This window comes from Lagopus leucura, unplaced genomic scaffold (assembly GCF_019238085.1).
Source record: "Lagopus leucura isolate 7727_CA_CO unplaced genomic scaffold, USGS_WTPT01 Super-Scaffold_100002, whole genome shotgun sequence".
Classification (NCBI taxonomy): Eukaryota; Metazoa; Chordata; class Aves; order Galliformes; family Phasianidae; genus Lagopus; species Lagopus leucura.
This window is the reverse complement of record NW_024962263.1, coordinates 68,448,414-68,476,394: the sequence shown is the minus strand read 5'-3', so window position 1 is coordinate 68,476,394 and position 27,981 is coordinate 68,448,414. Positions and strand designations below refer to the sequence as shown.

Sequence of the window (27,981 nt, the reverse complement as noted above, 5' to 3'; positions counted from 1 at the left end):
CAGTTCTAACACACTGACTGTCTCATAGTTTCTTTGTGACTGCCTGTGCTGCGCATACAGCATGGCTGCAGTACCCTATTTCATCTGATCAAGCAGATACTCCAACTTCTGTAACAGAAAGAAATGAACAAAAGTTGCATTACTTATGGTATAACCCTTTATTAGTTCAACTTTTATACAAACTGTACTTCAAAGTGATACAAATACTGTTTTTTTACAGACTAGAGATTAAGGTCTGTTAAGCACTGTTTTATCCTTGTATTTATAAAGGTAGAAAATGTAAGTAGGCTGGCAGTGAACCATAATGCTGGAAGACAATTCAGTGTTTATTTGTTAATATATAAAGTTGCATAGAGTTGTAGGTCTTTATAAAGGCATCCATCTGTGGTTAAATCTCCCTGACCTACCGTACTTCGTCCTGTGAGCAGTACACAAGAAAGGAAAGGCCAGCACTGCCCCTTTTAAATACTACCCAGCACTTTTAAGTAAGACAGCTGTAGAAAAGCACCATACCAGAAACATCCAAGAGGGCAATGTATGGAAAATGTAATTTGTGAGACTGTTGATTCTATATACTGTAGGAACTGAGGTCTATTAACACACTGAACTTCTAAAAAGCACCCAATGCTTAAAAGCATTTCAGATTTAAACACCTAATCCAGTCAAAAGTCTCCACTGTATTTGGTATTTTGTTTGCATGTGTAGTTGCATTCCCTCCTGCCCTGACAAGAGGCTCCTGCATTTGCAGATGTGGCCCTGGGCACCCTGCTCTGGGCGTCCCATGCTTGAACAGGGACGTAGATCAGATGGCCTCCAGAGGTCCGCACTAACCTTCGGCCATTCTGTGATTCTGTAGTGTTAAGCAAACCTCCTTTATAAAGGACTGTTAATCCAGTACGAGCATTGTACTAAAACCTGCCATCTTTATGAGTAAGGCCAGCAGAATTCTGCTTTGCAACTCCTGTATCTGACTCAGATGCATGGTTCTCCATTGTAAGTCAGCTAAACTTAACAGAAGCACTCCCAACTATTTCCAAGTAAAGTAAAGTGATCCTGGGAGCAGTGGTTCAACTCTGAGACCTCTGACGAGCTTTGCTTTAAGAGGAATGCAGGAGAATGAGAACATAGCTTTAACCATGAAGGAAACAGAGGAAGCAATATTTAGGCTTGAATTTGACAGCTCAAGTGGGAGAAGTCAGTTTAAGGGAACTAATTTCAAAATACTTTTAACTGGTATCTTGCAAGTCTTCAGAATAAATAGGTAAATGTTGACCTTTCTTTCAAAGCCAAACATTTCCATTCACTTTAAAGGTGTTAATCTCTTTAATACATCCCTACTCTTATTTACACCCAATTTAATGTAGGATAAGGATTTGCTCCTTGTAATCTCACTTACTAACTTGCTCTCTCTGAATTTTGTCTGAGATTCTTGCAGGTTTGGTACTATTGCATTTATCTGGAAACACAGACTTAATCTCCCTTTAATTGTAAGGTACAGTAATTGTGATGCCCCAAGGCAGCATTCCTTGCTGGTAAGCCAGCTGCTGCAGAGGCTGCTGTTGCCACATAACTGCTCTCAGGCTGAGCTTCTGCAGACACAAAGAAGTCTGCAGTTCCTTCTTTCCAGCCTCCCTTCCCCCCAGCCTTTGCTCTCTGTTGTAGCTGCTAAGTACAGCTGCTTGCATGGCTACTGGTCCACTTGAGTAACTGTTCAGTGTGCTCTCAGCACAGTTCCAACTGTGAGGAAATGGAATTTGTTGTGTTGTGATGTACTATGAGAATATTTAACACCCTTGTTCCCAGTCACAAGAAGCACTTCTAAGTGAGCACCTTCACTTACAATATCTACTACAATATTTGGACCCTTACTTAACCCTTTTATGAGAATTGAAAGAAAGAATAAAAAATTCCTTGCTTCTGCTAGCTGCTACTATCAGCTGCGTAACACATGAGACTGGAAAAGGTAAAACTGGATATTATTATAACAGGCTGTTTCATTTCAGTCTAGTTAATTTTAAGGAACAGGTAAAACGATGACCATGTTCAACATAGACTGCCCTGCGTGTGGTTCCCTAGTAGAGGAACATCTGAAGTGCAGACAAGCTGCCATCATTGAGGAGTAGGATCAGCCTTAAATATCTGGAAGGAACCAATGCTATCAGCTGGTGTAACCCCATTTAAAATACCTACATTGGGTAGGAGGGTCTCAAGGAGACCCAAGCTGACAGGTCATTCCAGCAGCAAGTGGGCTCAAAGCACTGCCCCACTTTAACACTGGAAGTTCAGACCCCCCAGAGCTGGCAAATAGAAGCTCCATAGATTGTGCAGCAGAAAGTCAGCTTTACCTCCTAAGATGTGTTTTCTCACACAACTCCACGTATGTAACTTAGGGGACAGCAGTAGCCCAACTGCTAAGCAAATATTAAATAAATCCTTTCTCCTATACTAGAAGGAATTCAGTGATAAAATCAGTGGGTGAAATTCTTAGAACAAACGCAGAGATCTCATTAAGAGAAAAGCACAGAGCTAGTTCCTTGGTTTTTTTTTTTCCCCTGTTCAGAATGGAAGATATTATCACTGCACTCCAAACCAGGAAGGATGATCCAGCTCATCTGAGTTCCGCAGGATTTTGAAGGAATTTTCTTCTTTCACATTAAGCAAGATAGTTGAAGCCACATCACACAACCACACAACTATAGAACACAGAAAATCACATCCTGCAAATATACTGATCCTAACAGCATGAAATCTGATGTTGCTTAGAAGCTTCAAAATTAGTGTGAATGTTAGTGTGAACAGGCACCAAAGAAAAAAAACCAGACACTAAAAGCTTCCTTACCTAGCACACGAGGTAATAAAAGCATTCTTAGTTTCTATTTACAGCTCTGATATGCACACTGATATGGGAATCGACCACTGAATGTTTGGTGTGAATTTTCCCAAATTATAACTACTGCTTCACTTTGTTCAGTATGGCTGCTTGAGAGAGGTGCTATGTCATGAGCTGGAAGAGACTGCTAACAATGACTTAGATACTGTCAATGACTGTAGTTCAACCTAGGATATAAAAAGAGTAAACTGAGAACCAAATAAATATTTGGTCATCGCTCATCCTGTGAATAGCTGCAAAACAAAAGAAAACCTTTACAGGAGAATTACTTGTTGGTTTTAAATGCACAAAAATGGAAGATGTGTGCAGTTGTTTCAGCTGTATTGAAGGAAAAGCAAGTTAGAAGGATTTATTACTGCCCAAAATTAAGAAAACTGACCACAAGTCCTTCTCATGTAATGTATGTGCTAAAGAAGGTTGCAATCTCTCTCTTTGGTTATGTTTTTAGCCATAAAAGTGTTGATCTGAGGGACAGGAAATTAGACACAGAAATGTATGTTTTCTAGAGAGGGAGGTTATGAAGACTGTTGTGCCTGCACCCAGCTTTCCTGAAAAATGATTTAAAGTACTCAGTAAGCAGGAGGCCAGGTTCTTTCCTAATTATTCCACTGAAGAGCTGCACCAGGAGACAGAATATGGCTTAGTTATAGCAGTGAAATCAACACAAACAGGCTTTGTGAGAAGTATAGGGATGAGTCTTCAAACTGTACAGATTTCTTTCCCATGAATATCACAGCCTTTACAGGGATATGCCCCCTTCATTCAGCATTTGTATCCCTGTTGTAAAGTCCTAGCTCTTACACAGTTGCAGACTTGAGCCCTAATAAAAACATTCCAAGTAGCCACTGTGCAAATAGCCCTCTGTTGTGACATTAATGTACAAGTAGCCTTAAATCTACCAAAAGAAAATCAGAAACTCAAAGTATGTATGTATCTCTTTAAGAGTACTTAAGAGACTGAGCTTAGGCTTAAGGACCTGGTAGAAATCTGATACTTTTACATAAAAAATCTCCAAATAGTTACATAAAATGCAAGGCCTTTCCCCCACAAACCCCAAGTTACACAAAGGTCTATACAGAAGTTTTTAGGGGATGCTATTACCTTGGGCTTTGGTACATATCTCCTAAGTGTGTATCTCTCAAGATTGGGAAGTCAGAGAAGCTCTGAGGTTAAGTCATCCTTACTTGGAGCTCTTACACAGTGGTAGAATTAGAATTTAAAGTGCTTTCTTTTCACCTTTGAAATATACCTCATATACCTCCCACAGACTATACAAAAAACAACAAAACAATCCATTAACTTGTATTACTGACTCTCCCCAAATTAAGTAGATCTCAAATGTCATTACCAATAATCCCATTTTCTTTCTTTTTCAAGTCCATGCATAAACTAGACTTGGACAATAATGGATCGGAAAGGAAAAAAATCTTTAAGTATTTGACTAGTTCTGATCTTCAGGCTTGAAATAACTCTATAAATGACACACTGAAGAGATACAAATCAATGAATTTCCCCTTTCTTTATGATAACATATAGCTGAAAGTCCTTACACTGGGTTTAATGCTCCATATCCCATAAGAAAAAACTCTCCCGTTTGTTTCTATGGCCCAAGAGGAAAGAAAGTTTTTACCAAGAAAGTGAGCGTACCAGAAATAATTTACCAATCACTCACGGAGAGCAGAAAAGTTTGCCAGATGGTCACAGAAACTAGAAGAAAATGCTTTTTGAGCTTACTTGTGTTTAGATAACTGTAACTTCCCTAGGTTTTCGTTTTGCACTCTCCAGTCGTGTCAGGGGGCGGAAGTTTGTTGTCTTCCTGCTTCCCTCTGCAGTGCTTAACCGACAGTCCTTCTGCAGCCCCCTCAGCAGCTCCATTAGTTCCCGTTTCTCCAGCTCTGCTTGCTCCAGTTCTTGCCGATGCTGTCGCTCTGCGGCCATGAGGGAACGCACATCCGACATCACTCGCGACATCTGACTCTGAAACGCAGGTATCGGTTTACTGCAATGCATGAACTTCTCTGACGATGGTGTAACAATGCTGAGCAGCTCATGCACATAAGGGAATGGATTATAAACTGACAACACTGAAATCGGCGACTGCTTTTGTGAGCAGAAGAAATGTAAACAATTTAAGACACAACCCAGCACTGACCTTCATCTAAGAAGGGTCTTTTCTCAAAAATTCCCAAAGTTTTCCTCCAAGTGCAAAAATATGAAATATTTTAAACTGTGTGTGGATTTACCTGGTTGCTGCTTAAACTTGCTATGTCAAGACCCCAACCACAGTAACATTTTGGTTACGTTCAGATACATTCTTACTTCATTCTATTTTTAAATTCTTGAAAATGAAAACCTCTACAGCATTTCCATTCTTTTGGGCTTTAATAATCATGACTCCATGATATAATATAAGATTGGATGTATCAAAAGACAACACAGCCCTCCTGGTTATTTTATTTGATTTACACTGGAGCTTTCCAACCTTTTGATTAGAAGTACAGCATAAACACCATTGTCTGTAGTAGGGCTCTGTGTCAGCACTGGATTAAGACACTTTGAAAAGCACTAAAAAAGGGGCCAGCTATTTAATCACATTTGATTTGTGACGTATGCCCTAGTTTCAGACTCTAGAAATTATCTGCTGACAGGTTATGTGTGCATCAAACAATGCAGTGCTTGTACAGCGATATTCAGGTTAGCTCCAAATTAATTTGAAGCAGATAAACTGCATAAAACCAACATTGAGTCTGCTTCCTAACAGAGCTGATTAGCCCAGGCAAAGGGCCGTGCTGGCATATTTTGGCGTCTATATTTCATAAAACTTGCCTCTATCTGAGGCCCTGTACGTACAAAAGAGAAGACTTTCTGGGAAGAGCTAATTGCTACACTGCTATAAGGGGTTGGGGAACCAAAAGATCATACTCACCTTGAGCTCCTCAATTTCGTTTTGCAGAACACTTTCTTTTTGGACCATATGCCTTCTTTGGGAATCTAATCTCGACTCCATCTCATGTTTTGCTTCCTCCACTCTGCAGATCATTTCTGACCTAAAAACGCATTTCTCCTTTTTAAGCCTTGTTAACATGGGTGAAACAAAAATATTTCAAATTCCACAAAAACTTTTTGCAGGCAGCCAGCCTGATCTGTACAGGACATCTCTCTGGAGACGTGATACCATAAATTATAGGAATTATAAATTATGAAATTATTAAATTATGAATTATACCATCCATAAATTGCCTTCAGTGACACATTCTTGGTGCTTATCATACAGTGTTATAGGGGACAAATGTATCACATTTGTGAAGTAATTCTATGAGTTAGAGATCAGATATTTATGACTTTAAATAATTTACTGCCTGTAGTATATACTTATTTCTGAGCTTATGTAGTCAAGATAAAAAAAGAAATGCAAATACTACTGTATTGCTAAACATGTCACCTTGTCATTTTAAAGAAGACAATAAATGACAGCAGAATCTGTCAACTGCCACACACATCAACTGCCAAAAATTCACTGTTACTACATTAACCTTTTGAGTTCAGTAACCAGGTACCTCAATTCCTCACGTCTCAATGACTTTAAAATGGATCTGAGCCAGACTGCACAGCAACGTTCAGGAGCACAAGATTTCCAGAGTCAAAAGATTAAAAATAGGAAGGAAACACAAAGGAAAAAAAAAACATCCAACAAGCAAAGAAACAAAGATATTCCAGTTGGAATATCATGGAAAGGAAAAGCTACAGAAACATATAAGAGGAAATAAGAGAATGCTGCTAAGAAGATTCATATTGACCAACTGTTATGCCATGGTTTTAATTGAAATAAGATTCTATGAAGTTAAATAATAGAATGGACCAAATTAGAAAGGACCTCAAGGATCATGAATCTCCAACCCCCTGCTACAGGCAGGGCCACTAACCTTCACATTTAATGCTAGATCAGGCTGCCCAGGGCCCCATCCAACCTGGCCTTGAACACCTCCAGGGATGTGGCATCCACAACCTCTCTGGACAGCCTGTTCCAGCACCTCACCACTGTCATAGAAAAGAGCTTCTCCCTGACATCCAACCTAAAGCTTCCCTTCTTCAACTTAAGACCATTTCCCTTTGTCCTGCTATTACCTGCCACTGCAAAGAGTTGGCTCCCCTCCCATTTACATAAATCTACTGGTCTGTACCTAACAAAATAATCAAAACATTTTTATCTTCAGGATGATTTGCAGAAATTGAAGAGAAATAATTAAACAGTGTGGATTTGGATCTATATCACACCAACAGAAAAAGGAAATTGCCAACTTCTGGCCAGTTCTTGGCAGGTATTTTGCCAGTTTATACAGCCAGCTCACTTTTGTTCAGCTGTAACCAATGGTATTTCAGGATTTGTAATAACTTGGACAAATAAGTAACAGAAAAAAAACAATCAAAACAGTAAGAATTTAAGCCTGCACAGACAAATAATACCCTGTGCCTCTAGTATTAATCAATTAAAGGACTATTTAACACATACCAGAACCCAGTGCTAGTAATGTGAAGTGCTTTATGCAGTGATTTTAGGCCCAGACAAACACAAACACCAAAGAAACAGAAGATATGTACCGAAGTAGTTCTAGCTCAGTTCTCAGCTCCGCTACACAATTATGCTGTGTGTCTTCTGCACTGAGGATGGTGTACCCACAACCATTGGGGCACTCTCGGCTCCGATATTCACACACCGCCAAGTGGCCATCAAGGTTACGTCGCTCAATCTGAACTGTGCAGCCTGAACATGGAACAAGAAGATAAGCCAACCACTTACAACTAACAGAAGCATTTTCATTAGTTCCAACATAACCATTTAAGTGAGTAATGAAGTTGTAATATCATGAGATAAGCAACTGTCAATCTGCTGAAATGTGGGAAAAAGCATATTCTTTAGAGCATAAAGTACAATAGTTATAACACAGATAATATAGACTCTTATTAAAACATTTACTTTTAATTAAGGAGTATTCTTTTGTAAAGATTTCTGCCATTGGTCTGTCATTAAAGCGACTTCAGTAATGACAACTCTGATAGCAGGACAAGACTAGCAGCTTGTAATGAATGGGATGGATGAAGAATGTAAATGTATAAATAAATAAGGTGTCACATTTAGAAAAAAAGAGTCCAAGGACAGGTTGTACAACAGTGGTGAGACTGTTTTCCTGATCACTGGTTAGTCTTATGTCTATCCAATAGACCATGAGAGGTTTACATGTGTTCACACATTGGTACCACACAACAGAGACAAGATGCAGCAGCTCATTAAACATTATTGTTTCTGTAGAAAGTGAAAAGTGCATTTGCAACAGTCACTGCTGAGACTTCAGATAGGCTTCTAACTTCTCCTGGAGCAACTCTAGCACCTCAAAATCCTCCCAATAAATTACAGCGGCAGACTCAACTATGCTCTTAACCTCTTTAATCAGAAATTTAAGTTTTTCTAGAAACACATCACACTTTGAATCAAATCAGCTGGGAAATGTTAACAGTACATTTATTTTTAAAAGTATGTTCCTTCCTCAGGAAGCACAGGTTTGCTTCAGAGACCGTAACACAAACATGTCAACTCCACTAAAGATTTAGTTAAAAATCCCATTCCCAGGATACTTCTCTGTTAAAGTCAAGAGATGGTGCATGGCTGCAGATGCAGCAGGAAAACCAGCTGTTCAAATCAGTGTGACAGAAGTCAAACGTCACATTTCAATGAACTGCTGCCACTGAAAGGCAATCTGACAAACTGACAGAAAGCTACACAAACGTGCTGCTCAATCTTCAGAACTTTGAGATTCACTGCTCTCCTTCATTTGGTTAGTTCTTGGATAAGAATTTGTTGCTAATGGCCATGATTGCCATAAATGGGTAATGAGTTCTCTTCAGAAAAGTCTGCTGCAAAAAGTAGAGCTCAATAAACACTAGGATTTCAGTTTAAAAATGAATGGCCATCACTGCCATTCTGTTGACCGGAAGATGGAAAACACATCCGCTGAACAGAACAGATGAACTTCTTTGACTGTTACTCACCAGCATTGGAGCAGGGTATCTGACTGTATTCACACTCCCTCTCATGCCGGTCTATAGACTCGAGGGAGCAAACCATTTCACAGCCACACTCCCTGTTTTTGCAATGGAGTTGAAGACGATTTAGATCATTTTTCATATACCTATGCATACAAAAAAAGAATTATTCTTAAGACAGAAAATTATTGAAAAAATATTAATTTTCCGCTGTGTGAAGATAAATCAAGATTCAATTGTAATCAGGAAAACATACGAAGAATCAGTTTCCATATATATATATATATTTTAGGCATTCAAGTGACAATTTTGGAAATGAACAAGCTAACAAAAGAAACAATATTAAACGAGAAATTCAGTTGCCAAAATTAACTGTGCAAACAAATTAGTTATTTTTGACTATTTTCAACTCTTTTCACTAGCTTAGCTGTATTCCCAAATACTTTGGCTACTCCTTCATTGCCACTGCCTATGGTATACTTCAGCTTTCCCTACAGCTAACCTCTCAATACTCTCAGCACTAAAGGAGTTAAACCCAATGCCTGTGGCTGCAGATTTTAAACATAACCTTACTTACTCTGCGTAAGACAGACAATTTAGGAGTTACACACCAAGCAGTGTCAAGGGATAAAACTGTGACTACTGGCAATAAACAATTATAAGAGTAAAAAGAAAAATGAAAGATATACAATGCTTAGTGACTGTTAATCCTGAGAACTGTTTACTGTGACTGTTTACGAGGGTGGATAGTGATAGAACAAGGGGGAATAGTTTTGAACTGAAACAGAGGAGGTTTAGGTTAGATATTAGGAGGAAGTTTTTCCACACAGAGGGTGGTGACACACTGGAACAGGTTGCCCAAGGAGGTTGTGGATGCCCCATCCCTGGAGGCATTCAAGGCCAGGCTGGATGTGGCTCTGGGCAGCCTGGTCTGGTGGTTGGTAACTCTGCACATAGCAGGGGGTTGAAACTGGATGATCACTGTGGTCCTTTTCAACCCAGGCCGTTCTATGATTCTATGAAGAACCTGGGAGACATAATGGAAATTGAAAATATTTTAGGGTACTGTTTAGCCTGCTTTCTCTAAAACTGTTTGGGAAAATTTTGCTGCTGTTCAGAGAGATGTTCAGAATAATATCCAGACAGGTGTCTAGAACTTGCACTCAAGATATGCAAAGGTGGAGAACAAAAATCAGTGTTCTCTTTGTTTAGAAATCTCAGTATCTCAAAAGGTGGTTATAACAAATAGAAAATGCTAATGGCTTCAAGGAAGTGATCACTTTCTACCACAGATATGTTGGGTCAAGACAACTTTGAGTCACAGTAGGTGAAAAGAGATGAATCTATGCAAGAAAAATTGAAAAATCCTAAATTCATACAATTCCAACATACAATGAGACTACTGCATACCTGTACAGAGGTCTTAGCACAGAGACATCAATCACTTGTCTGTCTTCGGGGCAGTTACTGTGATGAACAAGCCAGCCATGTATACAAGCAGTACAGAAAGCATGTTCACAAGGAGCCTGTAGTGGATCTTCCAACACATCACGGCAGATGGAGCACAGGAGCCCTTCATTAACGTAGCCAACAAAACGTTCAATATCGTAACCCATGCTTTCCAAGCACTTCCAACCTGTTAACAAAGAGAATAAAGCAGGCTGTTCAGAATCTACTACGCAACAGCCTGGATGCAATTCTAGAAATACAGAGATCTTAAAGCAAATACAGAGCTGGTGAGAATATGCTACAGACTTCAAGATTTAATTGAGAACTGGAGGACTGTAGTGCTGGATATCAGCATCCTTATTTTATACCAAGGATGTCTGAATCCTGAAAGCAAAGACTTCAGTGGATGCATCCCAAACTCTATTATAAAACACACTTCTAGGAGCCACCACGTAACACAAAGCTCCTGTTTACTCAAATTCTATCTGAAGCAGAAATATTAAAGAAGTTCAAAAGTGTTTGCATTCCATCTATACAATATAGGCCTTCTATATGATGCCTAACAAACTTACAGACAGTGACCCTACAAGCCACAGCCGTGCTACTATCAGCCAGCACACTGGGCATTTTGAACTGCACATGACTTAACGCGTTGCTTTCTTACTGAAGAAGAAAGGAAGATGAAGGTTCTCTAATAGTTGTAGACTCTCATTACAAGGAGAACAGCACAAAATCTCCGTATGTCTAGAGGAATGTTTAATATTCAGGAAGAAAAAGCCAAGACTTCAGCTAGCCCTGAAATCATGGAAAGCTATTATTATTCTCTCCTACTGGATTTATTTTATGAAATAGGGTTCCTTTTAAAACGACTTAAAAGGTTTGTGAAGAAGAACTAAGAAGCAATCTATCTTCACCAAAATCCTTCCAAGAGAAGCCTATTAGAATTTGCTAAAACTCTACAGAACTCACTTAAGAGAAAGTGTTTGATTTTGCCTTCCTCCTTAACATACAAAATTACTTTTGTAAACTCAGAACAGTTTTTCATTAGCTATCAGGTTTTTTAAATAAAACAATAAATGAGAATATCCTACCTTTTTAGATTTTGCTACATATATACCCAGTTTGCCCAATTACTGCAGAATCAGTTTTCTCATCAGCAAGATATACAATACTTCCTTCAGTTTCTCTTCACTGCTTTATTATGCCTATGAGAAAAATTGGAAAGAAAAAGGCTCAGTTGTGCTTCCTAAGTTAATGAGTCTTATGTTTAATCAGCCAGATGTTGAATGGAATGCTGCCCTAACAGCTTCCAAAGCCTACAATTCAACACAAGAGATCTGATTAGACCAGGAAAAAAAAATCAACAAAAAACAGCACACACACAAAAATCAGTCTTTCAGTTATTACTGATGCTGACACATATTGCAAACACAAACACCCAGCCAGCATTTCATTTCAAACCCTTACAGACTCATTCGTAGGATTGAAGTTAACAGAATTCAGTTATATTGAAATACACAGTTGAAATCTGGTAAAATAATATTCTCTACAGTTTTGAAACTTCATTTAACCCAGCTCCATCCAGGCAGGACATACAGCTCGTTTTCAAAACAGAAGCATCACAGTCAAGTTCACAGAACTGATTAAAAACATTGTTCCAATACACAATATAACTAAGGTTGCTCACTTAAAAAATTACAAATGAAGTCATCACTTAAATCCCAAGGGTCTACATCTAGTTATTGTAATAGAAGATTCAAAGAGAATGTGTTAGCTAGGCAGTTCTGATTTATTCATCTACACTGCTCTCAACTGGAATTAGACCTACTGAAGAACACCACAGATCTCTAAGGACTAGAGTCGTATTTTGCTCTGAAGGAAAAAAAAATCTCCATGACCATAATAATAAAGGCAGTGTTTCTGAGCAGTATCAGCTCAAATTAACTCATCTAAGTTGCTAGAAAGCAAAATAAAATATGTGTCTGACCAGCGAACGTGGGACCGGACCTTTCTGCGAGCACTGATCAAGCGTAAGGATGAGAGAAGTCTTTCCAAGGCACTGACCTTATTGTGGGGAAAGAAGTGTAGATGTCATCTGTGCAATTTTAATAGATTTTGTGGTGTGTGTGTGTGCGTGTGGGTGTTTATTTTATGAAAGAACTGTTGTAACTTAGTGTTAGGGTAGTTAGGTTATGGTTGGACTTGATCTTTGAGGTCTTTTCCAACCTGAGCAATTCTAGTATTCTATTCTCTGATTAAAAAAACCCACAAAAACAAAACAGCTTTGCAATTCCTTTTAATTAACACATCATAAATCTGGAATTTGGAACATCTTTCATATCTGAGCAGCAAAACATACTATCAGTGAATATGAGCTACTTGTGTTAACAGGGTGCTTGCTAAAATTAAAGCTAATAAAACCTGCAGTGAGCATAGTACAAGTAAGCATGTATATTACCAAACATGAAACACATCACCTGCTACAGTTTTCACACTGTGTTTTCTTTCTACTGGCACGCTTACAGCACAGCCACAGCAGCAAACAGTGCAATCCACAGACCCTTGACAAGATCCCAAGCAGATTTTCAGAGTGCACTCAGCTCTGTGCTTCTCTGGCTATGTTGCTATCCACGATACATACAAAGGAAACCTGTAGGCATCATTGATATGCCAATCCTTTGGTCACAGCATGGATGTTTTATGTTTTAGAAAAGTGTGCTCAAGAAAATACTGTATTAGGAAGATGAGAAACAGTTCTCTTCATACTGTTGTTTCCCTGTGTGCTTTTAAAGCTCTTCTGCAAAAAACAGGAAATTCAGGGCTGAGCCAGTTCAGGGTAAACAAAACAAGCACTATGTTTGCACAAAGCTGTCACTGTGAGGACAGAAGGGAACAGGGGGAAGTTAGGAACAGGAGAACAATGCTAATAGTAACAGAATGTGAAGCCAAGTTCTAGCTCCCAATACTGAAGAAAGCATTGAAACATACAGTATGCTTACACCAGAGGACTGTTAAATGGAACATATATGTTCTGTGATTTGAATTGTGAGGCTCACATTTTGATTTAGCTTGTTGATGTCAGGAGATTCAGCTTTTCAAAAACTTTCACAGAGGTACAAGATATGTTCTGGGAACTCCATGTAATTCTGTAACTCTACAGATTCTTTTCTACTGAAATTATGGATGCTGTAAGCTACAGCTTGCTCACACTGCTGATCCCCAAACATTCAATCTTCAAGACACTAGGAAGAAAATCAGGCAGATGTACATGGCATACACTACAGCAGTACAGATGGTTTTAGTCAGTACTTCTGCCGCAACAAACCACCACCTTCAATTTCTGTTCTCTCTAAAGCAATTTCTCTTTTCTCTTTGACCTCAAAACCTCTTCTTCCACTACTATTACAATTCACAGATTTCACACTCCTTTTGGTTTGTACCTAGAAACTACATTTGGCATCACCACCTTCTTACACTCCAATAACATTTCCAGACCTTGCCTTGTCTGCTTCCTCTGGTCCTGAATTTTTCCCATCACCTGACAATTACCAGCAGCGTTGTCTCCAAGGAAACCTGGAATCTGTAGGTGCCAAATCTGGAAGGCAGAAAAACAACAACTGTTACATGGTATTTTCTTTTCATTGTTTCAAATGTATTTTTTCTCTTCATAGTTTCTGACATGCAACAATCTCTCCCAGTGCTGGGGTTTAACCCCAGTGAGCTGCTAAGCACCATGCAGCTTCTTGCCTACTTCCCCCACAGCAAAATGATGGGACAGGTAAAAGTGAGAATATGTGGAGATTTAGATAAAGGCAAATTAATAAGGAAAAAATAAAACGAGGAAAAAAACCCTAAAAACAGAACACTAAGAGAAAAAAAAACAAGGAATACAAGCAATATAAGCACAATTGCTCAGCACCAGCATACTGATAGCTCGTCAGTCCCTGAGCAACAGCAGCCCTGGCAAACACTCCCCTTGCTTCTCCCTGCTAAGCATAACCCAATGGGCATGGAATACCCCTTTGGACAGTTTGGGTCAGTTGGGGACAGTTTGGCTGTGCCCTCTTCCAGCTCCTGGTGCACCCCCCAGCTTCTCACTGGTGAGGCAGCATGAAACTGAATCATAGAATTGTTTAAATTGGAAGGGACCCTTGAAGGCCATTCAGTCAAAGTCAGAATGAACAGGAACACTGACAGCTACAGCAGGTACTCTGAGCCTGGTCCAGCCTGACCTTGAATGTCTCTAAGGACAGGACATCCATCACATCTCTGGGCAACCTGTTTCAGTGCTTCATTACTCTTATTGTACAAAAAACTTTTTTCCTATATCCAACCTAAATCTTCCCTCTTTTAGTTTGAAACCATTTCCCCCTGTCCTACCACAACAGACCTTGCTAAAGAGTCTATACCCTTCTTTTTTACAGCCCCCCTTTAGATACTGAAAGGCCACTACCAGCTCTCCTCAAAGCCTTCTCTGCTGCAAGCTGAAACAAAAAAGACCCTGATGCAGTGTAAGCGCTGCTCAGCAACAACTAAACCACCTATGTATTAACAACACTGTCTTCACCACACATATTAACCACAGTACCCTACCAGCTGCTATTAAGAACATTAACTCCATCCCAGCCAAAAGCAGCACAGATATGAATTCATTCCTTCAGGAGTTGCTGTCCCACACTGTTCATTAGGTAGATGAAGCTTGAAGCCAGCTTCAAGCTATGGTCTGCTCTGCCTTCAGACTGTGGGTACGGCTGCAAGGAAAATACAGACGGGATACAGCTCCCAATAACATAATGATAGAATAACTAGAACTAATCAAAGCTACTCCATCACAAAATTAGGACAGCGATGCCATTAGTGAAATGCTTTTTTTCTTTTACAGTAGTTTCTGATTTTATTAAACATTCTTTCTTTCCCTGTGGCAAAATAAAAGCAGTTAGAAGGGTTGTGTGGTATCATGACAGAACTACAGATGTGCACCACTGGTATAACACTTCCAGAACGAGTGGAAGTACAAATAACTTACACAGGGCCCAGTAACGAGGTGACAATTAACATGCTGCTGCTTCACCATCTGTTTTCACAAATACGCACTGTGCTTTTAAATCCTGGCATACAAAAACCATGTTTCAGGATGCCTTGTGCAACTGTAAGGCAGTTTATGGTAGCATTAATGGCCAAAGAAGCAGACGCATCTGTTCAGCAGTGTCTGCACAAGCTCTCACTCCTGCCACTGCTGTTGGAAGTATCCAAATAATTTATCAGGACGGTATCTCTGATAAAGCAGATTTTATTCGCAATTGCAATGGCGGGCCTGCTGCAAGCAGGAGAGCACCCAGAAAACAGTGTTACATCTTTTATTTCCTATTGCCTGACGCTTATCTCTTTCTCCCCTAGTTCCTCATTGGCTGAGTACTTTACATTCACAATCTTCACTACGCTTCACTCAACATGTAAACACCGGACAAACTCAAATCTTTGCTGCCTAAGCGTAAATCTGTAATTAATTAATTAACTTATTCCACACTTGATCATTTTGTGGATATCTGTTTGTCCTTCCTTCCACAAAGATAAGCTTGGGAGAAGGACAGAGGGGAGTATCTTGGTGCTTGCCTGTCACATCCCAGTCTTTTCACAGAGACAGTCCGGCCTTGTGTAGAGGCCCTAGCTTCTTCGATGCTTGCTAAATCTGCTCTTCTTTTGCTGGGAGTTTCGTATCTTAACAGAACAATCCTACAATATGCTTTCTAATCCCTAACACTATACTCACATTGTTTGGAACATTTAACATCTATTACAGTTCTGCAAGAAAGAATTAATCACACAATTCAGTGATAATATTTCTAAAACATGCTGCTAACACATACAGTATTTTTACTTCTTAGATCAACTATTTCTAAGGGTAAGTTACAGAACACAAATACATTATGTTCTACTTCTTCAAACCAATTGCCCCTTTTAATATCAAATGCAGAAACAACACTCCATTCCCACGCTATCACACTCGGTAAGCAGCCTGTTTGAAGAGCAAACTGCCAAACCTCGTATTTGACAGCACTCTGCAGCAGCCTCAGCCAAGCCCTGTCCTTTTATTTCCCTCCTGTTCCCGCCTTGAATCGACGGAGCTTTTAACATTTAACGCAGCCCTTTCCTCACCCGGTGCAGACGAGTGATCACACGGAACAGCTCGGACTGGAGTGTCACGTAAACGGTTCAGGAAAAGCTCCGGTGACCACGGAAGTGGGGCAGGACAGGCCACGAGCAACACAAGGTCTATGCTCCTCAGTACAAGCCACCCGACGAATTCAGAGCACAGGTGAGAGAAGGGGCCGGGTTCGGGCAGGCTGCAGACGGCTGGCGCTGCCCCGGCTCACACACATCGGAGAACCCCGCCCCGCCCCGCCCCCACATACCGGCATCTTCCCGCCGCCTCCTCGGGGCCTCCGAGCACGGACACAGTGCTCCCAGCACCAGGCCCGCACGCGGCCGCCGATCCCCGCGCAACGCCCCGTCCCTTAGCAGCGCCCTCCAGCTGCGCCACAGGACGGCCGGTGCGGGCGTAACGGCCGTTACGGCTATATGGGCCGAGCCCGCCCAGGCCTCCCGCCGCCGCCGCCTCAGTCCCTCAGGACTGCTGCCACCGCCCCTCAGCCCGCTGTCGTAAGAAGGGCGAGGTTACTTTTGCAGCCGCTCGTGCTTGACGGCTGCGTGTCGTCGCCACCCGACACAACTCTTCCACCATGTTGTGTGTGGCGCTACATCGCAACGGCCCCGCAGGACACAGCACGCGTGCGCACATCAGTGCCTCCCGGCCGGCTCGTGTCGGGCACGCGCAATCGAGGTACCTCCTGGCACGGACTTGGAGCATGCGCGCTAGGTGGAAGAGTGGGGCGCATGCGTAGGGCGGCCGGCGGGCTGACGAGAGCGAGCGGCGGGACAATTGAGCGCGACGAGCGCGGCTGCTGAGGTAAAGGTGGGGATAGCACGGCCTGACCCAAAATAATTCCTCACCGATAAGTTTCCTCTGTCAGGTGTCTTTTTGGGTATCTTTTGTGGCTCTGCTGTAAGCCAGACCTTAAGTAGTTATTTGACTTACAGCTGTGAGCAGCCTTGGGCAGCCTGGTCTGGTGGTTGGCGACCCTGCGCATAGCAGGGGGGTTGAAACCAGATGGTCATTGTGGTCCTGTTCAACACAGGCCGTCCTATGATGGTGAAGAGCCTTGGGCTGACAGCACTATGCGTAATACTGCTCTTTGTGCCTGTTCAGACTCCTACAGATATTGCCCATTCCAAGTGATTTCTGACCAACACCGATATATGCAGATCGGCACTAACGCTGCCTGCCTGCAGTTACTGCAGCAAAGCAGATCCCTGTTACACATCTGTCCTGAGTACAGTAAGCCTGGTCATACCTGCCAGGAATCTTTCTTCAGGTGTTGAGGAAAGTTAAATTTGGGCTAAAATGACTGATGTCACAGTCTCTGTTACGATTCAGTGCTGAGTTGAAAATGCCAAATTTATAAACAGATATATAAACAGGAAGGGAAACGGCTGTTTATGAGGGTGGACAGTGATAGTACAAGGGGGAATGGTTCTAAACTGAGATATGGGAGGTTTTGGTTAGATATTAGGAGGAAGTTTTTCACACAGAGAGTGGTGACACACTGGAACAGGTTGCCCAGGGAGGCTGTGGATGCCCCAACCCTGGAGGCATTCAAGGCCAGGCTGGATGTGGCTCTGGGCAGCCTGGTCTGGTGGTTGGCGACCCTGCATGTAGCAGGGGGTTGAAACTGGATGATAATTTTTGTCCTTTTCAACCAACGCCGTTCTATGATTCTGTGATTCTTTGATTTTGAAATACCTCTTGCATGCATGTTTTATTTTAATGCAGATGGTAAGATATTTTTAAGGAGAAACGTAACTGCTGAATTGAGTGCTTGCAGAAACAGGTGCAGTGATGAGACGTTGCAGGCTGTGGTTTCACGGGATGCTTACTCTGGTCTGGCCAGGTGGCTCACAAAGGCAGGAGCAGAGCTTTTCTCATTACTTCCTGCAGCTTCCCTGGAGCCATCCGTAATGGCATGGCAGCTGCAGGGTAGTGGTGGTTGTCTCTTTAGAAAGAGCATGTTTAATGTTTGGTGGAAGTAGTTGGAACGTGGAGGTATTCCTTGATGTAGCCATACCTACCTTGGTCCTACTTTATGGCTGATCCTTACCATAATGGTTTATGTCTAGTAACAGCATCATGTATGTGTCATCGTTCATAGTATACAGAAGACAACAGCACTGTCAGCGTCTGCATGTCTCAGATATAAAGGAGTACCATCAGCTGTATCTAATGTCTGCAAAGTGTTTCGGTAGTACTGTGTTGCTGGTTGTGTGTAAATCTTGGAAAGAAAGGTTGCTGTGCCATGGTACGCCACTGGAGTGCACAGCAGTGTAAAAATTGAAGTGCAGGAACTCAGTGCCTCTTGGAATGAGATGCAAATGTGCTTTCAGGGGGATAGAGGTATTTGTGTCTGCAATTGCTTTAATGGTGTGTTCTTACCTGATAATTAGAGGTGGGAGGGAATCAATTAAAATGATGTATGAATGCAGAATTAAACCAAAGTATGTTCCGTTAATTGCTGTTCCATTGTTTCTTTCATTTGAGCTTCTGGGTCACTCCATTGGATTTCTTTTTTGTTGTTGTTGTTGTTTCTACTAATTTAAGTATTAAGATTATAACATTTCATTGCAGTGGTTGCAAGCATCCTTTGCCATGTTAATTTTGGTGCGTGTTTAGTTTTGTCTGAGCTTGGCTAGAGGAATAATGGCCTTGCATTTTGAGGGAAAACCTACAGTACATTCCTTTCACTCTTCAGTTGAATGTAATATGGAGGGAGAATCTCAACTGAATTGTAATCTTTTATTGCGTGTCAGAATTACAAATATCACTGATGGTTTAATGCAAAATGTTACTCCCAGACAGGAACTGGAACTTCAGCATTCATTGTTTTACTAATATTAGGTTTTTTAAAATTATGTTTTAAGCATTTGGAGTAGTGGATTCTTTTATATCAATCGCTGTTAAGAACAATTTGAAAGTTTGATAAAAAGCCCTACATCGATCATCCCCAGAGCATATCTTGCTCTTGAGAACTGCATTACTTGCTCTCCAAATGAAAAAAGAAGCTGCAGAAATTGCAGTAGTCTTTCTTAGTACTTAAAATGTTGCAGTTCTTCTACTTTCTCGTAAGTTGTTATGCTTGTGAATAAAAAAAGCCATTTGAAAATATTTCACATAAGTTGCTGTGTTTGTTTGTTTGTTTTTTTAAAAGACTACTTGTATTTTTCATTATGGCTGTATTTCCACATCTGAAGCCTTTTCTGACGGTGTTTTTGTAACTTGCTTTCTTCCCTTCAGAGTGGTACAAACAAAATATGAGGCGATCAGCAGCTCCAAGTCAAGTGCTAGGAAATGTAGCCAAAAAGCCAAAGTTTATACCACCAGGAAAAAGTAATGCAATTTGTCCCAAGGTTGAAAATGAGGAAACGGACCAAGACATGAAATCAAAGGAGGTAAAAATGAAGAATGTGCTAAAAATTACATTTGTTTCTGCAGTATTGTTAATAAAAGGTAGTATCTGTGCTTACAGCATACAGTCCCAGTTAAGATCATCAGTACTTTTAGGCTTTGATAACTTTGCTCTTACTAAATTTGATCTTGCATCTTGGGTAGGTTTTTTTTTCACTCTGTGAAGTGCACACAGGAAAATATTTTTGAAATGAATAATGGGAATCAGTACTGAGCCCAAATTCTTAATGCAGCTGAGGTGTATTGGCCTGGACTTTGTTGAGTTCAGTGGTTTGTGATGCTTTGGCAAAAGCAAATTCGAAAACAAGGCATTTAATAATTAAATGCCAATACATTCAGTCACAGTTTTGCTGTAAGAAACTTTCTCTGAAATCTATAGTATTGACCAAAAAAAGCTCCAGAATTTTTATTAATTTTATCTTTGGAAACTTTTATTAAATGCAGCTCAAAATCTATCTGCATGGATGGTGTTTGGTTTTGTGATCATGCACTTAATGTTCTGAAAATGAGAGTGTATATATTTGTGTGGGAATGTATATATCAGCATAGATAGACACATAATCCTCATTATCAAACTACTGAAATCTCTTCTTGTTGCTCTCTTTTCTATTTCATTTCAACTGCCTGAAGGAAATGCTATCCTGAAATTCTTTCTCTTTTGCAGATAGGTGAAAAACATGGAAGTGTTTCACTGTTTTCTGAAATGTTCAGCGAGAATCAGAATGAAAATTTTACACAGTCTGTTGAGTCATCTGGAAAAGTAAAGTCTGCAAAAGCATGGAACAGCACTAGTAAGTGCAGCAAGTTGGAAATGAAAACACACAGTGCACCCAAAGCTGGTAAGATGCACTTTCCTACTTAGTGCTGTGTGTTGTGTGAGAATTTAAAAGCTCGTGTCTGGTATGCTGCTTTCTAGACTTTTATGAAATACTTGTGTCTTGTGCAATGGGAGCATTATTTGTTGTTCTGCTGGGCAGAGTGTAACTGCAACAAGCATTAAGCAATTCTCTTAAATGAAGAAGGAAAAAAAGCTGATATTTTACAAGCCAATTAATTGCTAGTGCTGCTATTCAGGTATGTCTTCTATAAGCGTACTTATAGTCAAGTTGCTCTAACTGAGAGTAATATCATAAAAAGAGTTGGGATTCCCTAATTTTTAGAAGAATATCGCAGTCTGGATATTTTGTTGGCCTCATGCAGAGAATACAAATGATACTGAATGGATTCACGCTTTTCAGAATCCATGAGGGCTTCTTCAGTGTAAGATCTGATCTGATGACAGTGTCTCTGGTGGCCGTTCAGGTTCAAGCATGTGTTATTAACTCATGTAACTAGGACAGGCTGTGCTCACTCGTGTACCATTCATTAATTTTTTAACCCTGGTAATGAATGTTCCTCTCAAAAGCTAGGTAGTAAGCACTGCAAAGTTGGTGAAGTGTCTGAAATGTAAAAATGCACTTTGATGGACTTGGTTAACTCCATGGAATTGAATATATTCTTTTTCTGCTCTTCATGTGCCATGATCACAGATGTGCATGAATGCGGGTGTGCTGGCTCTGCTGCCAAATGCATATGAGAAGCATTTCACTTTACCTGAAGTACTTGCCTTGATGGATAAAAATCATTCCCCTTGGAGCCAACTCATGCATCTTAACATCTATCTTGCTGTTAATTCACTGTTTTCTCTTCATAATTAATTACTTTGATAATTACGATAGTTCTACACAATCCTTTCCCTCCCTCCCTTGAACTGCCCTCTGTCTCCCTGGGCATGTGAACCACAAAGGCCTCAGTCATGTTGCTGGCTCTCAGACCTGCACTCATGTAAATTACACACTACAGATCCCTCCAGTACATGGCCTTAGACACCTGGCTGCTGTATCTCCTGGTCTGCCAGCTACCTTGTTCACAACAGATGCATACAAATCAACATGACACTCTGCTACCTAGTCCAAACTTAGCAGTGGCTGGCCAACCAGTAGTCACTCCCCTCAGATATCCTGCTCTTTCCAGGAAAGCCATTTGTACTTTCTGGTCCGTCCAGTAGCCACCTTGCAGACCCTCTGGTCTCTGCATAATCTGGCCCAGATTCATGGCTGCTCCAAAACCTGACACCCAAACCTCATCTCCTATTTGTCAGCTAGTCCCGTTTGATGTTTGCTAGTGATCACACACTGGCATAACCAGGCAATATACATGGGTTTGCCAGTTGTTGGTACTTCAGATCAGAGGTGCCTAAGCACCTGTGTGTGGTCAAGCCCCTGTTTCTAGCATGCACAACTCCATGTGCATTTATGCACACATAATAAGACTCCCTTCACCCAGGAAATATGAGACAGCTTGTGGTGATAGGGTGCAGAGCACGGGTGGACACCTGTTTAAAGCTGGCTTCTCTTTTTCCTTTTTTCCACACTTGCTTCTTCCTGAACCACCTTCATCCTTCCCTTTGGCCTACCTTGTTTTTTTCCTCCTAAGAATCTCATTATAACATCTTGTGCAATCCCCTTATGCTCTTTCTAACATTTTGTAAGTTCCATACCCAAGTAGGCAACAACTTTGTTGACTCCAGTTGACTCTTCTTGTTGGATTTAATCCTCAGAAAATGATGTTGATTGGTCACATGTGATAGCCCTGAGGAGATGCTGCCATAATTACGTTGCGTGACTCAGAGTGCTCTGTTTTGCAGAGCCAATGTGGGAAGATTTACCAGTCTTGTATGTCTTAAGCTTCTCTGGTTCTATGGGTTTTGTGTTTATCTGCAGTGTGCTGTAACTTCCAACTCTTCCTATGATGCTCATGCTCACAGAAAATTTTCAGTGTGTGTAGGACAGGTTCTTTGAGTGATCCTGCTTCCCTGTAGATACATCTGCAAAAATTTGTCTGCTGATTCTAACAGCGCACTTGAAGGATAATCAATGGATTTATTTCCAAAATAATCTTCCTGTGGCCTCAAGCAGGGAAATCTGTCATCTTCCCAACAAAAAAAAAAAAGGTTAAGTGGAAAAGGTATTAAATGCTTTTTCAGTATCATGTATTCCAGGTACAGCTGGTAGGGATGTCTGTGATTACATGAGTAAAAGGAACAGTTGTGTGACTGAGCGACCTGTTTCTGTTGCACTGCTTGAGTAACCAAACAAACCATTTTGTGCCAGAGCCTTTTGATGTCTGTAGAATGGGGTTAATCCTGTAATTCTTTGTAAAGCACAAGGGGAAAAAAAAAAAAGGGCTATCACAAGTAAGCATTGGTTATGGCCATCAGACTCACTGCTGGTATAAATGCTGCACTGTGGAAACAGTCTTGCATTGTGGCTTCATTAAATCTTAAACAGTTTCTTAATATCATAGATTCTCCAAGACAGCTTCTGCCACTTATGTTACTTTTATCTGCTATTCATTACAGCTGATATTGCCATTCTGTAGACTGTGTAAACTATAACCTCTTTCATAGTGTGAAACTAAATTGTTTTGACAAAACTGAAATTCAAAAGTAATGGAAACCAGTTGTGAAAGCCAGAGTTGGTATTTGTTTATTATTACTATTGTAATGGAATTATATCTTCAGTCAAAAAAGACTTCTCTCTTAAAGGGACATTAAGATAATTTCAAGATTTAAAAAGCCTGTGTATGCATTATTTTGGTTTACTGCCTGAATAGTGTTTTACACAGATAATAAGCTGTTTGTTAACTTTATATCACACTGAAAGCTGCAGTGTTTGGGTTTCCAGTACAGCAGTGGAACGTGTAAATGAATACTCTGAATACTCCAGCTTCCACTGAAATTCTTCTGAAACACCTGCGGACAGCTGGACAACTGCACTGTTCATTGCTCATTTCTGTTCACCCAGCCCTGAAAATGCTGCACATTCTTTCAGTGAAACTTATTCGACACACCGTGTCAGTATCATGGTATTGGTTAGATAACATCCATTTAAATTATAGCATATCTGGCTTAAAAAAATTTGCTTTTTCAGGCTTTTTCTCTTCTATCCTAATATCACACTAATGAAAAGAAATCTAAACGTCTATCAGATGAGATAAAAGCTTCTAAAGAGGTTTTAATAAAATGGTATCAGCTTTTGTAGAGTGAAACCTGCCTATGCGTTATAATTTCAAGAAAGTTTTTAAATAGAATCATAGAATCACCAAGGTTAGAAGAGACCTCCAAGATCATCCAGTCCAACCATCCACCTACCACCAATGATTCCCACTATCCCATGTCCCTCAGTACAACATCTGAACATTTCTTGAACGCCTCCATGGACAGTGACTCCGCTCTGTCCCTAGGCAGCCCATTCCAGCACCTGACCACTCCTTTGGAGAAGAAATGATTCCAAATATCCAGCCTGAACCTCTCCTGGCACAATTTGAGGCCATTTTAGTGGTATCAGGGTTTGGATTTGAAGATATTTCAGATGCGTGGTTATAGAAACATAGTGTTCGACAAGCAGCTAACCATGCTTATGATGAGTTCTGAATACTGAAAAATGATTCTTCTTTGTAAATATCAGTGTAAGAAAATGAACTTTACTACAGTTTTATGAATCATTATTTTTTTTTTCTCTCCCATGAGGCAAACTGTGGGAATCACTTTGGTACCTTTTTTTGCTTTTTTTTGGTATTCAGAATATATGACTATTTGACACTGCCAACAGATGTGGTGGGAGAAGGCAATTTATTACTCTCATATGCCTACAAAGAATTCAGTTGGATAAGTCTGTATGCTCTTTAAAAATGAAGATTATTTTACCATTCCAAAAGTATATCCCAGAAATTGAAAATTATACGTCTGGAATTATTGTGGCTCTTAAAATTCCTTGGCTTCTACTTGTCCTCGTTACTTTCTGAGGTCCTGTAAGCAATTACAAGACAAATAGTTTGTGATTGAACTATCCACAGACAGACAAATCTCTGAACTCTACTGAACTTCCCTCAGTATTCTGGATTAAATTTTTGGACTTCTACTCTAGCAGATATCAGTGCACATATACTGCTAGTAAGGGGCACTGGCCACAACTGAGGTTCTCACCTGCACTACCTTGTTCAATGCAACACTTTATGTATATGCATCTATATTTATATATGTAATGAATCAAATTTATGCTTTTTATCAGTTTTCAGTTTACTTTCTGTTGGACTTCTTAATCTAGGAGAATGCTGTCTTGTTTTCCCTCTGGCTTTGCTATATCACGTGTGGAGACAAATAGCTCTTTCACCTGTGTGCTTGGACGTGACATTCAAGTTGCACTGAGAATCCATTGTTTGAACCTGATGTAGGTGAACTGAAAAGCTGCATAAGGAGTCTGTCGCTCTGTTACAACCCACCTCTTGTTCCGTTTTTGTCTGAGGAGTACCTTGTCTTTCATCCACCTCTAACATCTGTTAATGCTCCTTCTAAGAGAAATTTTGTCAGAAGTCATATTCAGGTATTACCTTTGAACTAACAATGCAGACAGATTGTATCTGTATTTCAGAACAAGATTAAAACGTTCGCTCTACGATGTCAGAATGTTCTTGAATATTTTTCATGCTTATAGTATTCACTGTATTTATTATTTCCATACAGTTTTGGATACATTTTTCGAATGCCCTGGAATATTAATGTCTACTGAGTATGTCGGCCTATAATGTTAAAACTCTTTCCTCATTTAAGTGAATTTTATTTTCATAATAGGATTGTTTGTCTCCATCAGCATTTTAAAACATTGTAACTTAATTGTAATTTCTATTGCTTCCTTCATTTCCATTATTGCACTTTACAGATTGAACTGGAAAAGATATTCCAGTCGGGTATTTTTACCATCTGTCTATGTCAGTGGTGGAGCTGCATGTATAGCTTCAGTGCAGTGGGCCCCTCAAATGTTTTTATAAACAGTTGGTAAAGGAGTTAACTCTTTGGGTAAAAGACACTGCATAAACATCTCTTAATGACAACTAACCATACCTTAGTACAGCTAAGGTATTAGTGGATGCCTCAGTTGAAATAATTCATCACCACGTTGCTCTTGTTAGATTTTATGTTTTTAAATTTTGTTACCATCTTGTATTCAAAATGATATAATTTTGCCAGTTCTCCGTTATATAAAATAAACTGCTTCTCCCCGCAGGGTGATAGACAGAGTGGTCTGTAGTAGTGAAGAGGCCAGCTCTTGCTAAATTCAAGGTAGTTTCTGTTCTGCATAGGTGTCACCTGTACCTGGGGATTGATTAAGAAAATTAGATTGATGCTAAGTTAAGTTTATAGGAGAGGAAATTGTTTGTATCTCTTGATGTGATGCTGTTCCAGAAGCGTTCATTTACGCATCAGCCATGGTAGGGATTCATACAAACTGTTAGCAGTTTGGCCCATGCCTCACTATTCAGCAATCAACATTTTGCAGGCAGGCTTTTTGCTGAGGATTCTGTGGTTTACTTCTAGATGATTTGTGTTTTCTGGGCTACAGTGTTGGACCTGTGGCATCTCCTCATGGTGACACATTTTGCTTGCTGTTCTTTGTTGTGATGTGAGATAATGTCCTCTACTCTGCTGTGAGCATCTGAACTTCTTTGGCACTTCCCCAGTTAATTCTGTATGCTCGGGGCTCCCCAGAGGAAGAACCCTTTGCTATGATCATGCAGTGCTTTCAGTTACACATTCAGATGGTATGGCAGCAAAGCAGGAAGCAGTGTTTTAGCCAAACAACCGTCCTACTGTAATCTTAGTATTCAGAATTCCTAGAATTGAAGAAAAAGGAAAAAAAAACCTTGAGATATTCTCCACTCTTGTATCCTGGGCTGGCATTATAGAACTGGAATATCCTGAGTTGGACGAGACCCGTAAGGACCAAGAAGGAAGTTCCCAAAGCTCTGAGAGCACAAGTAACACACCTGGTGACAACACCTCCGTCTACTCAAAATCAGAATATTCCCACAAGCTATAAAGTAGGTTCTGTGCCTGTTTAGTTACCGCAAACAGCTCTGAATAAAACTGGTGTAGCCCTTGCTTGTTTTCATGACTCTTCAGTGTATCCCTCCCCTCTTGCTATTCTACATTCCTCACCTGCTTTATGGTAGTGGCCAGAACAGTACCCTGTATTTAAGGGCTTCTGTTTCTGTGCTGAGAAGCACCAAACGCAGCAGCCACGACTTCCCTCACTTCTTCAGTTTTAAAGTCTTCAGGGGAAAAACCATTACTGACCTGTAGCCGTGATCAAATAACTTACGTCTCACTACCATAGACTGAACACAAGGAAAGCAGTATGATGTGCTGATGTGATACACCAGCCTGGTGAAGAAGCTCTCTTCCCTAACCAGTGTCACTTATCTCAACTTTGGACTGTCCAGCAGTCGAGCAGTAAGATGTGCTGCGGTTGCAGAGGTAAACTACCATGTGTGAGAGGGATGGAAGGAAACAACGCCAGTTCCACCTCCAAAAGCAACGTATCATATAGCATTCAGCAAGTGCAAAGCTGCTTTCCTGGACGGGGCAGCCATGTGCAATGCAGTATAATGGGCTGCTGTAAAACAAATCCAGACTTGCGCAATTCTCGTGTGATCTTTCCACAGTTAGCATGACATAATTTATAACTTGATATGATCGTATCTAGCTGCCATGAGAATAACTAGGCTTTATGTAATGATAGATGACATAACCAGGATATTCACACATTTGTGAAAAGGGCAGCGAATTGACAGTGAAATATACTTTTCTTGTGTCCTAGTTACGTGTGCTCTGATGTATGCCTTTGAATCAGTGGAGATAATGGGGGAGAGAAGAAGGATACTAGAAATTGGAAGGGTATTGGATGGTCAGAAAATAAAGACTATCAGGGTTTTATGAGATAGATGATATCAATTTCCAAACAGTTGGGTTAACGTGAAAGCGTTTCAGTAACAACTTGCCTATTAAACTGAACAGCATTAGCTTTTTTGAGACAAAAATTGCTTGTTTCTTTGTTTTTGAATAGTGATAGATACACTCTTGAAGAGAGCTGTGCTACATGTAAACATCCAACCATCTTTTATTCATTTTTCCCTTTTTTTTTCAATG

The 27,981-nt window shown here is 40.4% G+C and overlaps 2 protein-coding genes across 3 annotated transcripts in view; one reads left to right on the top strand and one right to left on the bottom strand.

Annotated features, from left to right (window-relative positions):
* Window positions 1-143: 143 nt before the first annotated feature.
* LOC122179051 (RING finger protein 151-like) lies at window positions 144-17,141 on the bottom strand. 2 transcript variants are annotated; one of them, XM_042869681.1, is made up of 8 exons: window positions 16,792-17,141; window positions 13,874-13,973; window positions 11,470-11,583; window positions 10,340-10,565; window positions 8,936-9,075; window positions 7,490-7,652; window positions 5,817-5,937; window positions 144-4,867 (listed from the first exon to the last, which is right to left on the bottom strand). In XM_042869681.1, exons 4-8 carry the CDS (start codon window positions 10,543-10,545, stop codon window positions 4,631-4,633), a joined length of 867 nt encoding a protein of 288 aa, XP_042725615.1. In that variant the 5' UTR covers window positions 10,546-10,565; window positions 11,470-11,583; window positions 13,874-13,973; window positions 16,792-17,141; the 3' UTR covers window positions 144-4,630. The 2 variants fall into 2 exon arrangements, with proteins under 2 accessions (XP_042725615.1, XP_042725616.1); XM_042869682.1 differs by lacking the exon at window positions 16,792-17,141 and adding an exon at window positions 16,535-16,687.
* Window positions 17,142-17,274: 133 nt separating this feature from the next.
* Window positions 17,275-27,981, top strand: part of RAD54B (RAD54 homolog B) — a 60,927-nt gene continuing 50,220 nt past the window's right edge. Inside the window, exons 1-3 of the mRNA XM_042870186.1 lie at window positions 17,275-17,345; window positions 19,785-19,939; window positions 20,620-20,794. Of these exons, the coding sequence (XP_042726120.1) occupies window positions 19,802-19,939; window positions 20,620-20,794 (313 nt within the window). The 5' untranslated portion in view covers window positions 17,275-17,345; window positions 19,785-19,801. The remainder of the gene's footprint in view (window positions 17,346-19,784; window positions 19,940-20,619; window positions 20,795-27,981) is intronic.